Source organism: Mustelus asterias, chromosome 2 (genome assembly GCF_964213995.1).
Source record: "Mustelus asterias chromosome 2, sMusAst1.hap1.1, whole genome shotgun sequence".
Lineage (NCBI taxonomy): Eukaryota > Metazoa > Chordata > Chondrichthyes > Carcharhiniformes > Triakidae > Mustelus > Mustelus asterias.
The window spans coordinates 40,570,206-40,585,596 of record NC_135802.1 but is presented as its reverse complement, the minus strand read 5'-3'; the positions used below and the strand labels follow the sequence as shown (position 1 = coordinate 40,585,596).

The 15,391-nt window shown below is 40.0% G+C and overlaps 1 protein-coding gene across 1 annotated transcript in view; it reads left to right on the top strand.

The window, feature by feature from the left end:
* The window catches only part of LOC144507091 (ATP-dependent zinc metalloprotease YME1L1-like), a 45,245-nt gene that overhangs the window by 8,084 nt on the left and 21,770 nt on the right, over window positions 1-15,391 (top strand). Inside the window, exons 3-9 of the mRNA XM_078233820.1 lie at window positions 4,651-4,822; window positions 10,595-10,696; window positions 10,786-10,895; window positions 10,980-11,130; window positions 12,777-12,860; window positions 13,807-13,889; window positions 13,974-14,064. Coding sequence (XP_078089946.1) covers window positions 4,651-4,822; window positions 10,595-10,696; window positions 10,786-10,895; window positions 10,980-11,130; window positions 12,777-12,860; window positions 13,807-13,889; window positions 13,974-14,064 — 793 coding nt within the window. The remainder of the gene's footprint in view (window positions 1-4,650; window positions 4,823-10,594; window positions 10,697-10,785; window positions 10,896-10,979; window positions 11,131-12,776; window positions 12,861-13,806; window positions 13,890-13,973; window positions 14,065-15,391) is intronic.

Genomic DNA, 15,391 nt, shown 5'->3' with positions numbered 1-15,391 from the left:
ATTAGATGAACAGATTTTTCTTGATGAGATTTGTTCTGGAAGAACTTTGAAAGTAAAGAATGTTTTGAACATCTCAGTGTTACTGTTGGGTGTAGTTGGGGGAAAAAGCTACAACCCTTTGTGCAGAACAGATCAGTTCTTGAACTCGTTTTTAGCCTTCCAAGGAGCTTTTAATAGGGGTTTAATGAATGGATGGGGATATGCACTCATATTGGGACTCTCTGCTTATTTTAATGTACTCATAGTTTTAATGTACTAGAATAGTTTTCATATAGTTTAGTTAAAATTAGATTTTTGGTATTGGCTAATTTTCTTCTTGTTCATTTATTTTTTTTAAAGAATATGTAATCTACCTAAAATTTCTATAGACAAATTGAAATTAATTGAATGTGTGCATACACGAATTTTGGAAAAGAACAGAATTCAACTTTGCTATGAAACCCTCCTAATATCTTGTCATGCAGGCTGAATATTAAGGGACCTGAGGTGAAGTTAAAAAATAGTAGAAAAAGAAAGAATAGGGCTGCTTAGGGATTAATCAAGAAATGTGGAGGCAAGAGAAATAGTGGAAGTATCAAACAAGTACTTTGCAGGTTTTTTTTGCAGAAGATTATGTTATACAGGCTGAGGTGCAAGAGGAGGTAATGGGTACATTAGAAGAATTCACAACTGAGAAGGATATGGTGTTAGGCTGTCTTTGTTGAAAATTGATAAGGTGCTAGGAGCGGATGAGATCTATGCAAGGGTACTGAGGGAAGTGAGTGGAAATTGCAGAGGCACTACTGATAGTCATTGAATCTTGCTTTTACACAGCCGGAGGACTGTAGAATTGCAAATACTACACTGTTGTTCAAGATGTGGAGATGCTGGCGTTGGACTGGGGTGGGCACAGTAAGAAGTCTCTCAACACCAGGTTAAAGGCCAATAGTTTCTTTGGTATCCACTCACCTGATGAAGGAGCAGCGCTCCAAAAGCTCATGATACCAAATAAACCTGTTGGACTTTAACCTGGTGTTGTGAGACTTCTTACTCTTGTTCAAAAAGGAGTGCAAGAGTAAAGCCAGCAACTACAGACCAGTCAGTTTGACTAAGTTGCAGGGAAGTTTCTGGAAACTGTAGTTTGGGACAAAATCAGTGGCCACTTAGACAAGTGCAGGATAAATAAGAAAAGTCAGTTTGGATTCATTTAAGGAATATCGTTAACTAACTTGCTAGAGTTTTTTTGAGGAGGTTAGTGAGAAGGTTGATAAGTGCAACTCTGCTGATATGGTACTCGTGGATTTTCAAAAGCGTCTCTCAAACTGGTGAGCAAAGTTCTAGAATGTGGAATAAAAGGGCAAGTAGACACTTGGATGAGAAATTGTCTTGAGACAGGAAACAGTCGTGGTTAATGGATGGATTTCAGATTAGGAGGGTTTGTAGTAGGCTTCCCTAGGGGTCAGTGCTTGGACCCTTGCTCTTTCTAATAACCTGGACTGTGTGGTGTTCAGGTGTTCAAAATTTGCAGATGATGCGAAGATTGCGAACATATATAGGAACATATGAAATAGGAGCAGAAGTAGGCCCTTCATCCCCTCAAGCCTGCTCTGGCTGATGAATTTTATTTCACGTTTAATGGTCTACACTCCCATCAACCCCTGAAAATTTTTGATTTCCTTGTCTAACCATCTCCTTTTTTAAAAAAACCCACTGTCATTTGTGATGAGGATAGTCCTGAACTTCAAAAGGACATAGACATGTTGGTGGATTGAGCATACAAATTGCAGATGAAGTTCAATGCAGAGAAGTGTGAGGTGATTCGTTTCGACAGGAAAAAGATGGAGGGGCAGTATTAAATAAAGGGAGAAACTCTAAACGCGGTGCAGGAACAGAGGGCTCTCAGGTCTAATAAGTCATTAAAGTTCAGGCATGTTGAGAGAACAGTTAATAAAGCATATAGTATCTTAGGCTTTATTAATAATGGCATTGAATACAAGAGTAAGGAGGTCATGTTGAACTTGTATAAGATACAATTAGGTCTCATCTGGAGTATTGCGCCCAGTTCTGGATGCCATACTTGAGTGATGGAATTGAAGAGAGTAGAGCGGAGATTCACCAGAATCATTTCAGGGATGAAAAGTTGTAACTATGAAGAGAGATTGGAGAGGCTGGGGCTGTTTTCCTCCGAGGAAAGACTGAGAAAAGACTTGATAGAGGTATTCAAGATGCTGAAGCGTATGGACAGGGTAAACAGTGGGAAACTGTTCTTGAAAGCATTAAGAATTAGAGGACGTAGATTCAAAATAATGGGACAAAGGTGTAAAAGTGATGTCACGCTAGTGCAAGGTAACGTTACAGGTAATTTTTCACCCAGAGGGTGATTGGAGTCTGGAACAAAGTTCATTAGAGGGTGGTAGAGGAAGATTCAATAAAGGTATTCAAAAGGAAATTGGACTGCTATCTGAAAAGAAAGAATGTGCAAGGTTACGGGATGAGACAGGAGTGAGGGGGCTCAGCCATTGGAATTTCCTGTACTCATTGGAATTTAGAAGGCTGAGGGGGGATCTTATAGAGACCTATAAGATAATGAAGGGGCTGGATAGGGTAGAGGTGGAGAGATTCTTTCCACTTAGAAAGGAAGCTAGAACTAGAGGGCACAGCCTCAAAATAAAGGGGGGGTCAGTTTAGGACAGAGTTGAGGAGGAACGTCTTCTCTCAGAGGGTGGTGAATCTCTGGAATTCTCTGCCCACTGAAGTGGTGGAGGCTACCTCGTTGAATATGTTTAAATCACAGATAGATGGATTCCTGATCGGTAAGGGAATTAGGGGTTATAGGGATCAGGCAGGTAAGTGGAACTGATCCACTTCAGATCAGCCATGATCTTATTGAATGGCGGGGCAGGCTCGAGGGGCTAGATGGCCTACTCCTGCTCCTATTTCTTATGTTCTTAAGCCGAATGCCCTTTCAGAGATCCAGCGCAGATTTGATGGGCCGAATGGCTTCCTTTTGTCTGTAAAGATTTTGTGATAACCATCTGCCTAATCTCATGCCTGAGGTATGGGCATTATGTGCGGAAGGACTGCATGTGCCAAGAGGTTTTGCAGTCACTTGTAACGAAAAATAGTTGCACCATGTCCAGTAAGTAAATATTGTCTCTTCTTAAAGTGGCAATATTTAAGATGAGTAATGGCAAGTTCCCCACCCTTCAAATTTATACAAGTAGCTGGCCTAACTATTGTTTTGGTTCTTAGGAACGTAATAACAGGGGGAGGTTGTTTAGCCCCTTGAGCCTGTTCTGTCATTCAGTGAGATCATGACTGATTTGTGACCCAAATCTTTATACCAGGCTTTGCCCATATTCTAACAAAAATCTATTGATCTCCAATTTAAATTTGATCCAGAGTCACTTTGTGGAAGAGTTTTGAACTTCTACCACACTTTGCAAGTAGATGCGTTTTCTAAATTCTTTCCTGAAAACTCTGGCTCTGATTTTTAGACACTGACCCCTAGTCCTCAACTCCTTTGTTGGAAATGGTCATTGAAGTATCGTCATAAACTGTACTAAAGGTACATTTAACATAGATGACTTGAAACAAGGGCTCCAGGAATTTCTAACTATATATAACTATGTAGAGGGCTGGATCAACATACAGCTCCTTCCAGAATCCTCTGAGTTCCAGTGACGTTTGATCTGACATTACTGATCGATATTAGCTTTTAGCATAATAGCTATTAACCTTTTATACTATAGCCATTGTCTGGCACTAGTAGTGTGAATGTTACTTGCCACTTAGCCCAAGACAGAAGGTCTTGCTGCCAATTGGCCTACATATATGCATGATTTAATATGATTTAAAATTTATGGCCCTGAGTTCTCATCTCCCTTGCACGTCATTTGTCTCTATCCAATCGAACTCTTTTGTAATCTAAAAGACAGTTATTGGTGCTTTTTTATTAGAGAGAAAAGAGCCCTAATCTGTTCAGTCTTTGCTGGTGGGCACAATCTCATTTCTGTTACCATGCTAATAAATCTTTTACACATTCTTCGTTGTCTCTATCCTGTTTGCAGTACTTGAGTGTTATTTAACCAAAGTTTTAGACAATTTTAACATAATGTTTCTGCTCTTCATTCTATTTCTCTCTAGAAATGAACCCCACTGTTTTGTTTGCTTTTAATTGCCTTATTAACCTGTGTTGGTACTTGTGGTTTGTGTATTTGCACCCTCAGATCTCTGTTCTACGGCACCATTTAGACACTTATTCTCCAGGTGTGCGTGGCTCCTTATCCTTCAGCAAGATGCAACCTTAAAGTTTCTATTCACAGTAAGCCTTTAACCCATTCCCACAGATATATTCTCTTTTCACCCGTCTCCATTGGTTTGGCTTTGAGCTCAGCACTCCTGCAAACTAATCACAATATGGTCCATTCTAATTATTACATATCTCTTTTTCATGATTATGTAAAGCCGAAGTAGTATTGTTTCCTAATCTGTCTTAATATTTTGAAATGAGTTTTTGGAAATTGTTTGAATATTAAGGAGGAATGGGTTAAAAGATAATTTTGCAGCAGTTTTAACAGCGATGTTTACGTTTATTAAGCAATGTGAAATGTATTTGTTAAGCAAAGCACCATATTTCCATTTATTAATTTCTTTGAATTTATTTTGCAGCCTGCGCTTAACCTAAGGGAATTTGGACTATCTGATTTAAAAACCAGCCAGCTAGCTGAATTGGCAGACAGATTACTCCCATGTTTATCTCCAAGTGACTCAAATCCTGAACAGCCATCACAGTGGCAAACGTCCCATGTTTCATCACGGTCCTTCTTTGAAAATAAACATGGTGAGGAACAATTTTTTTTCCCTTTTGTACTCTTGTCCAAATTCTACCCAATTAAATGTAGGGCACCTCATTTGAGAGCCACCTTTCATCTTGCCATACCAGTAATCTTGACGCTTAGACATGAGAGCTTTTTATTTTTGCTAATCATTGGAAGATGGGTGACAATTGACTGACTTTGAGATTCTGCAGCCATATTTGCTTGTCAGTGTATCCTGAGTCTTTCTCAGCCGTGCAACATGTGGGGGTTAAAAAAAACCCAGACTGTTGTAGTGGACCCGTACTAGAGAGAGTATCTAGGTCTCATTACACATGGAATTGGAAGTGGTGTTCACTTGAGGCAGGTGATGTATTTCACACAATGTACTGGTGATGGGAAATATTCTGAAGTCAGCGATAGCTTTGTATTGTAATGTAATGTCTTGCTAATTCTTAATATTGAAGTTAGGTCAGACATCTGTACTGATGCTGTTTACATTTTGTATAAAATTTTAAATCTTTATCATGTTCTAATAAAATGCAGTGGGCCCTTGGTTATCCAACAGGATAAAGATGGTTGCCCTAATGGAAAATAGAAATAAGAGATAATAGAATCTCATAATTATTGTAAGCTTCTGACTCTGACATAACAAATAAGAACTGGCAGAGCCATTTGGTCCTTCCAGCTTGATCCACCATCCAACAAGATGAAAGTTAACCTTTAACCTCAGCTCCCATCTTCCCACACTATCCCCATATTCCTTAATTTCTGTAACTTTAGTAGTTCACCCTAGAAACAGACCACGATGGTACATACAGGACTGTGTGCCAATCCTAAAGCGAACATGTGTGTTTGTGGACAGCTTTTGGTGGCAAATGAAGATTTGGCAAATAGAGACGGGTCTGCTGAGAGCCAGAAAATCTATTGATCAGCTCCCGCAGGGCCAGTTGATCTCGCCAGCAGAAGTACTGTGCTTTTGACACCACAAAATACAGCTTTGTTTCCTGTTGCTAATTAACTGAAAATTTAACATGGGTCAGAGCATGAATAATTAAGGCTCCCATGCATTTTATATATAATTTAGCGTATCGTGCTGTGAACACAGCTCCTTGCTTATGAAAGAGAGTGCCTCAGTTCTTCAAATTAAATTTTTATTGTAAATGTTTTAAATAAAGTGCTGGTGGTCTGAATTTAAAAAAGTGATGTTAGGTATGCAATAGTTCAACAAACATCTGAAAGGATACTAGTTTTATCTGGTACTGTGTTCAGATTGGAATTGGGGGAGGTAGATGAGGTATCTTGTTATAGGATTATCTAGATCACAATATATAATGAAAGGTAAACTTCATGAAATAACTTGGAACTTCATCTCATTGAGAACTCGCATTTGAAATTTTGTGGCAGTGCCCTGGGCAGAACCATTTTTCTACCCATTAAAGCTAATGGACAAAACATCCTGCTGAGTTCACCCAACCTAAATTGCCGTTGGGCATTCCTGACGAGCAAAACGCATCAGGGGCACAACTTTGTAAAATTGCACCTTAAATTCAGTACATTATTTTCACAGATTTATCGGTTGTCAGTACATTTTGAAAATCAGGAAAGGGATTTAAAAAGAATTCTGGAAACAAAAACCGGAAATGCTGGAGTGGTATAAAAGAGCTTGTATCCTGCCTAAATGTCATCTTGAGCATGTGAAAAGGCTGTAGAAAGAATCTTGTTATTCCATAACAACTATTTAGTTAATGCAGAATCATATTGTTACAATGCAGAAGGGAGTCATTCAGCCTATCGTGGCTGCAGTGGATCTCCGAATGAGCAATTCACTCTGTGTCATTTTCCTGCCTTCTCCCCATAACCCTGCATATTGTTCCTTTTCAGATAACAGGCTAATTCCTTTTCAATGCTTCGATTGAACTTGCCTCCACCACTCTTGGGCACCCGAACCATTCGCTTTGTGAAAAAACTTTTCTGATATTGCTGTTGCTACTTTTCCTAATCACTGAAATCAGCGCTTCCTTCTTAATTCATTCGTGTATGGGCGTAGTTTCTCTCTTTATCTACTTGTGTCCCACAAGGCTGTGTTCTCATTATACACCTATGACTGAGTGGCCAAATTCCCCTCCAACTCGATTTTCAAGTTTGCTGATGACATCACTGTAGTGGGTCAGATCTCAAACAATGACGAGACGGAGTACAGGAATGAGATAGAGAGTTTAGTGAACTGATACGGCAACAATAATCTCTCCCTCAATGTCAACAAAATGAAGGAGATTGTCATCGACTTCAGGAAACGTAGTGGAGAACATACTCCCGTCTACATCAATGGGGACGAAGTAGAAATAGTAGAGAGCTTCAAGCTTTTAGGTGTCCAGATCACCATCAATATGTCCTGGTCCCACCTTGGTGACACTATAGTTAAGAAAGCCTACCAACGCCTTTACTTTCTTAGGAGGCTAAGGAAATTTGGCATGTCAGCTACGACTCTCTCCAACTTTTACAGATGCACCATAGAAAGCATTCTTTCTGGTTGTATCACAGCTTAGTCTGGCTCCTGCTCTGCCCAAGACTGCAAGAAACTACAAAAGGTCATGAATGTAACCCAATCCATCACGCAAACTAGCCTCCTATCCATTGACTCTGTCTACACTTCCCGTTGCTGCGACAAAGCAGCCAGCATAATTAAGGACCTCATGCACCCCGGACATACTCTCTTCCACCTTCTTCCATTGGGGAAAAAAGATACAAAAGTCTGAGGCCATGTGCCAATCGACTCAAGAACAGCTTCTTCCCTGCTGCCATCAGGCTTTTGAATAGACCTACCTTGCATTAAGTTGATCTTTCTCTACACCCTAACTATGACTCTAACACTACATTCTGCACTCTCTCCTTTCCTTCTCTATGCTCTCTGTATAGCGCACAAGAAACAATACTTTTCACTGTATACTAATACATGTGACAATAATAAATCTAAATCAAATCGGTCCAGATCCCTTATGATTTTGAATATATCTATCAAATCTCCCCATAGTCACCTTTTCTCCTCTTAACTGAAGTTCCACATCCCCGGAATCATTCTTGTGAATCTTTTCTGCGTTCTCTCCAATGGCCGTCACATCCTTCCTCGAGTACAGCTTCGAGAACTGGACTTGATGCTACATCTGAGGCTGAACTATTATCTTATGTAAGTTTAACATAAACTCCTTGCTCTTGTACCTAGTGCCCCTGGGATAAAGTCTGGGATACCAAATGCTTTATTAACCACTCTCTCAACCTGTCCTGCTACCTACAATTACTTATGCACATTTATACCTACCCTTTATTTTATAGTGCCTCTTCATGTTCTTCCTACCAAAATGAATTACTTCACATTCCTACTGATTGACCTTCACCTCCCACCTGTCTGCCCATTTCACCAACTTACCTATATCATTTTGTAGGTTTACACTATCTTCCTCATGGTTCACAATGTTTCCAAGTTTTGTACACTTTAATTATTTGAACTCAACGTTCTGCTACACAAAGAAATTTAATCCAAGCTGAAGCTATGTTCTCAACATCCCATAGGTGTGACTTTGCTAAAGCATGACTGATTCAGCTTCCACAGGCGATGACATGGATTCCACCCTGCCTCCGATTGCTTCAAAAAATATGATCAGTCATGCCAGTTAATTTTGATGAGCTAACAGCTGAATGGTTTATTATGAAAATTTATGCAGAAGTCGGCACGGTAGCACAGTGGTTAGCACTGCTGCTTCACAGCTCCAGGGACCTGGGTTCGATTCCCGGCTTGGGTCACTGTCTGTGTGGAGTTTGCACATTCTCCTCGTATCTGCATGGGTTTCCTCCGTGTGCTCCGGTTTCCTCCCACAGTCCAAAGATGTGTGGGTTAGGTTGATTGGCCATGCTAAAATTGCCCCTTAGTGTCCTGGGATGCGTAGATTAGAGGGATTAGCAGGTAAAATATGTAGGGACATGGGGGTAAGGCCTGGGTGGGATTGTGGTCGGTGTAGACTCGATGGGCCGAATGGCCTCTTTCTGTACTGTAGGGTTTCTATGATTTCTATGAAGTCCAGAGTCAGTTGCTGAAGAGTTGAACAGACTAACTAGTCAAATGAGTTCTTCCTTATAAGTTCCTTGCAGAAATGTAATGAAACAAATCCTTTTTAGAGCAGAATTCTGATCAGTCAATGAATTAAGGGTTTATCTGGGCATGGTTAGGAAGTCTTCATGTTCAGTGCCTCATGGCCAGACAAATTGAATTACCAGCAAGTGAAATGTACCGTGGCTTTGAAACTCAATGTCTTGTCATAACCATTGTATATAAAAGCAAAGAGCCATCTTTAGTGTTCTATAAGAAATATAAGTACATATCAGTACATCTGTGTTTCAGGCCATTGATAAACTTGGGTCAAAGCATCATTGAATTTAATTCGGGATGAGAGCTGTCCCTTTGTATGATCGGCAGAAACAAACATTCACTTTTGACGAGCTTTGCATTCAAGAATATTTACACGTTACTTGTTTCTAGCAAATTTAATGGTTAAGTGAATGTAGTAAATTTTATTTTGTGTTTGATGTTTGAAAATCTATATTTTAAGTGAAGGAATTAAATAAGGTTTACTAGATTGATTCTGGAGGTAAAGGGTTTGTTTTACGAAGAGAGATTGGGCCTGTACATTAGAAGAAAGAAAGGAGATCTAATTGAGGAGAACAAGGTAAGGGGAATTGACAAAGCAGATGTGGAAAGGATATTACCTCTTGTAGGGTAGTCTTGAAGAAGAGGTCATGGTTTTAGGATAAGGGGTGGCAGATTTAAAACAGAGGAGGAGAAATTACTTCTCTCAAAGGGTCGTGAATCTGTGGAAATCACCACCCCCAGAGTGTGGTGGATGTTGGGACACGAGTAAGTTTAGGGAGAAGGTGGACAGATTTTTAATTAGTCAGTGTTTGAAGGGCAATGGAGAATGGACAGGAAAGTGGAGTTAAGGCTGAGATGAGATCAGTCATGATCGTATTGAATGGTGGAGTCGGCTTGAGGGACTAAATTGCCTACTCCTGCTCTTAGTTCTTACATTCTTATGAATTCAGTGTGGTATAATTTTTTTTTTGGAAATCCTTTGCCAGAAAAGAAAGTTGAAAATACCACTGAGTCCCATTTTGACCAATGTTTTATTAAAGTTATTTTACAGATTTCATATGCTCCATATTCTGTGTTAATAGCCTCACATTTTCGCATTGCAATCACTTTTACATAAATAGCGCAATTAATGTAGCTAAACATCCTGAAGCACTTAACAGAAAATGATCAAAATAAGTGGATGCAGAACCCAAAAAAAGGAGGTACAAAGAACGGCAACTGAAAACTTGGTCATGAGTGGACTTTTAACAAGGGCTTCAAACGAGAAAAGTGGGGTAAATACTTGGGCTCAGCTGACTGCAGGCACAGTCAACATTAGTGGAGTTAAGGTGAGGGCTTGTATAGGGGGCTTTCAGAGGAAAGAGGTTGAGCAAATGAAAGGTTCGGCTCATTAGGGTATTTGCAGAATTTTCAAAATTTAAGCAGTGCTGCTGCAGTAACTAATCTTTATTTGCAGAATGAAAGAAATGGGTCATATGGAGACTGTGCTCCCAGACATTACAAATTAAGTATAGAATGACATAACAATGTTGGACAAGCCCTTTATCCTTGAAGTCTGTTTCTTAAAATTTGTAACGATCAACTGACTTCTAACAACAAGGTGTTAATATAAATGTTTACCACTATGTACACTTAAGCATTGTTCTGTTTCTAGGATTTTCAAGTAATTTCTTCAATGTGCTACGTGCATCTCCGCTTTCTCGACAGCACCCCAGGCCACTACAGACTCTCTGTTCCAACCTCCATCTGTGCCCAAGTATGTATTTGAGATATTAACTGTTGATTCTTGCATTGAAATGTTCAGTGATGTGTGAAGCAGTATTAAGAAATACTAATCTTTTTAAGTTCAAGAACAAATACGTGGCTTTAAAACTCTGAGGTCAAGAGCAAGGAGACTAGCTGCATCTGAGCCTTTAGTTGAATCAGAAAGTATTGCTCCTCCTTCATTTATGAAGGTAAGCAAAGATATTAATCTGCCAATTTAAACATAGCCTCCTCTTAAAAAAAGCAATAGTACAGTTGACTTTTTTTATTTATAGGGGCTTCTGTTGAGGGACCGAGGCCGAGAAGTTGAAAATCTGGACAGCTTGATCAAAACAAAAAATATTCCTGAAGCACATCAAGATGCATTTAAAACTGGTTTTGCAGAGGGCTTCCTAAAAGCACAAGCTCTTACTCAAAGGACAAATGGTAAGTTAGTACAAAGCAGGCAGTTCTTATCATAGAGAAATAAGGGTCTGTTTTTTCCCCCCCACTGCTTGTAACTATTTCTCTCCTTCAAGCTTTCTTGTTGATATCTCATCCTTGGAACAGTTGGATGTAGGTTGAGGCTATATTTAAAAAAACAAATAAAGCATTTAGTTGACATTCTTCATGTGTGAATATAGTGCATGTTATTTGGAAATTACCCTCCCATGTGCAGGTCAAAATAAGAACATAGCAAATGTGATCAAGAACCCTGTTGAACCCGCAAAGTGAATTCATGTCGGAGGAAAATTACATTTCAGAAGCTCTGGTGATTGAAATAATCATCTGGGTGAATCTGACTGAGAAATTGGGAGATAAGACCATACGAAATAGGAACAGGAATAGGCCGTTTGTCTCCTGTGCCATTCAAAAGGATTGTGGCTGATCTGACATTTCTCACATCCACTTTCCAGTCTTTTCCCCAGCAATTTAGTGGGAATAGGGTTGAGGGAGATGGAGGTGTTTTTCTTGAATTAGGTCAGCCTGGAAGAGGGTGTGATGGGAATTAATGAGAGGAAAATGTTCAGGTAGTGTGGGTGATCCTTTGGGGGGGGGGGGGGGGGCTAAATCTTTGTGTCAAAGTCCATGGATGGGAATCTGCCAAAAAAATTGTAAGTGCCGAATTCGTGTAAAAACAGGAGTAAATCCCACTGGTTTTTTCAGCGGGATTTTCAAACTGAATCTCCCACACTCTGAGCACTGCAGAATCTAGCATGAATCTAATTAAAAAGCTGTGGGTGGGGCTTATTTCTGCTGGAGAGGCCGGTGGTGGCCTGCTAATGATATTTAAATGTTCATTAACATAATTTATTCAGCTCTGTGCCGATTTCTGGCATAGAGCTGACGACGCTGGAAATGTGTTGAGGCTATTCCGTCCAGCGGGAAGCCTGCTACATAGTCTTTGCTTGAGCCTCCTGGCAGTGTAGTGGGCTGGGAGAATCCCCCCACCCCATGAGTTTCTTGCACTTGATGAACATGATCTCTGAGAGCAACCGGTCCAAGCAATTCATTGTTTTTGGTCTTAGATCATAACACCCCAAAACTTATTTCACTTTATTTAGCTATTTTTAAGATTGTTCCTCCCATAGAACCCCTTTGACCTCGACAGACAATGCTCTGCTGTACCCAATTTCCTCTAAGTACAATTGTGCACCAAGTTCATGTGCCACGTAATCTCTTCACTCTGCTAAACCTGACTTGACTCATACCTCCACTTGCTTTTGAACGGAGTAGTGAAACTAAGATTGTTGACTGGAAAAATGGGTTTACCAAAATATGTACAATAAAAACAGTGGAAAACCCCAAAAAGAAAAATTTTAAGCTAATTTAAAAGGTGGAGTAAGTTAAAAGAAGGTTGTGCAACTTGCATACAGAACGGTGCCTCTTTAAAATAATGAACCGACAAACTTGTACATGCGTAAGACAGAGGATGAAAGAGCTTATGTTGGTAACAGCAGGTGTAAAACATTATGGCAAAAATGTATGGAATAATATGGTGGTGTTCTCAAATGCACTACTGTCTTGCTGTTTAGTAACTTTAAGGAAACTCTTCTACTGAATGATTAATACCACTATTTTGCTTCCCCCAGACTCTTTAAGAAGAACAAGACTAGTTCTTCTGTTCCTCCTCCTACTTGGGATTTATGGCCTATCTAGAACCCCATTCTTATCTGGTAAATTATCAGTGACTCATTTTTGCTTTTGTAGTTTTGAACAATATACAGTTGAAAGTTACGCACCCCATTATTTCAACTGACCACTTATTGTAAAACATTTTACCAGTTCAAATTAATATTCTATTGAGTGTGCGTTTAGATATATGGATGTATATTTTTGTGCCATTGTAAGGTGAAAAATTTCATTGCATGGTTTGTATGGTATTGCCTCTACAAATGCCCCAGCCTAGTTTCTTGGTGAAGACAGTCTTGGTATTTAATTCACTGGGTTCGGAAGAATTGAAATTTCCACTGAATACTTCAAAAATCTGTTAAGCCTTTTAAAGTTAATCACTTATCAGTATTAAATATGCAATTGAAGAACTTTATATTTAATTGGGTTTGAAAATAAATACTGCTATCAACTATTCAGGAAAAAGTTCTAAACTAATTTATTTTTAAGTTTAATGCTTATCAGTTAATTAAATCTTAGCAGAATTTCTCAGCGAGAGATTAAAAGCCAGCTCCAAATATATTGACCCTTGTTAAAATCTTGTCTGTTTTCTGTTGAAAAATTCAAATTAGTGAAGTATTTTGTACAATGAAATCATGTGCAAATCAGTTAATCTGAATGCTGTTGATTCATTCATTTGTAATTAAAATGGACTTTAACTTCTATCTTAGAAAGCTTTGTCTGATAGTGATATAATGACCCCTCTGTAATCCCTTCTTTCATATCAAAGGGTTGGATTCCTATCAATGATGTACAATAAAGCTTTTTTCTCTGCAGTTAGCTTTGTATTCGACAAAAGACGTAATTGTATTTACACTGTTCAGTTCATTTTTGTGAATGATGGGCAGAGTACCACTCATTCTGCTTTATTTTGCACTTGGGTTCAGTAAGATTTTAAGTGGGAAGCTTGTAGAGATCAAGTATTTCAGTTTACACCTGCCTTTCCAACAGTGCGATTTCGTACTACCTCAGGACTGGATGCAGCGGTGGACCCAATTCAGATGAAAAATGTAACCTTTGAGCACGTGAAAGGGGTAGGTAACGTTTACCTTGCCCTCTAAGTACATTGCATTTTAAATGACTCATTTGGAAATATTGTTTTTATTACTTCATTTCAGGTGGAGGAAGCAAAACATGAGCTACAAGAAGTAGTAGAATTTTTGAAAAATCCTCAGAAGTTCACTGTATTGGGGGGAAAACTGCCTAAAGGTATGCAGCTTGGAATTGTAACTACTTGAATGCATTTTTATTACCAGGTGTTCCTAAATACTTCCTTTACTACTGATTCAAAAAAAAAATCTCTGATAACCCTACAGAAGATGGCGTGAGCCACCTTTTTGAACCACTGCAGTCAGTATGCTGTAGTAATTGCCACAGTGCCGTTTGGAAGGGACTCCAGGATTTTGATCAGTATCTATGAAGGAATAGTGATGTATTTCCAAGTCAGGATGTTGTGTTACTTGGAAGGTAGCTTGCAAATATTGGTGTTTCCTGTGCCTCCTGCTCTTGATGGTGGATGTCATGAGTTTGGCAGGTGCTTTGAAGAAGCCTTGACAAGTTGCTGCAGTGTGTTTTGTATCTGACGCGCACTGCAGCCACGGTGTACCAGTGATTAAGAGAATGAATGATTCAGGTGGTGTATAGGGTGCTAATCAAGCAGGCTGCTTTGTCAGGATGATGTCAAGCTTCTTGAGTGTTGTTGGATTTGCACCAGATAAGTGGAGAGTATTCCATCACTCTGACTTGCGCCTTCATAGAAATCATAGAAACCCCTACAGTACAGAAAGAGGCCATTCGGCCCATCGAGTCTGCACCGACCACAATCCCACCCAGGCCCTACCCCCATATCCCTACATATTTTACCCGCTAATCCCTCTATGCGTCCCAGGCCACTAAGGGGCAATTTTAGCATGGCCAATCAATCTAACCCGCACATCTTTGGACTGTGGGAGGAAACCGGAGCACCCGGAGGAAACCCACACAGACACGAGGAGAATGTGCAAACTCCACACAGACAGTGACCCAAGCCGGGAATTGAACCCAGGTCCCTGGAGCTGTGAAGCAGCAGTGCTAACCACTGTGCTACCGTGCCACCTTGTAGATGGTGAACAGGCTTAGGTAGTCATTTGCCATAGAATATCAAAGTTCTGATCTCTTTGATATTTGTGTGACATGTCTGGTGAATGGTGACCCCTAAGATGTTGATGGGGGGGGGGATGGGTTCAGTGTTAAATGCTATGGGGAGGTGGTTAGATTTTCTTTTTGTTGAAGATGGTTATTCCTTGGCATTTGTCTTGTGTGCATGCTGAGAATGTGGGTGGCACAGTGGTTAGCACTGCTGCCTCACAGCGCCAGGGGCTTGGGTGACTGTCTGTGGAGTTTGCCCATTCTGCCCATGTCTGCGCCCATGTTCTTCTGGGCGCTCCGGTTTCCTCCCACAATCCAAAGATGTGTGGGTTAGGTGGATTGGCCGTGCTAAATTGTCCCTTAGTGTCAGGGGGACCAGCCAGGGTAAATGCAGACTCGATGGGCCGAA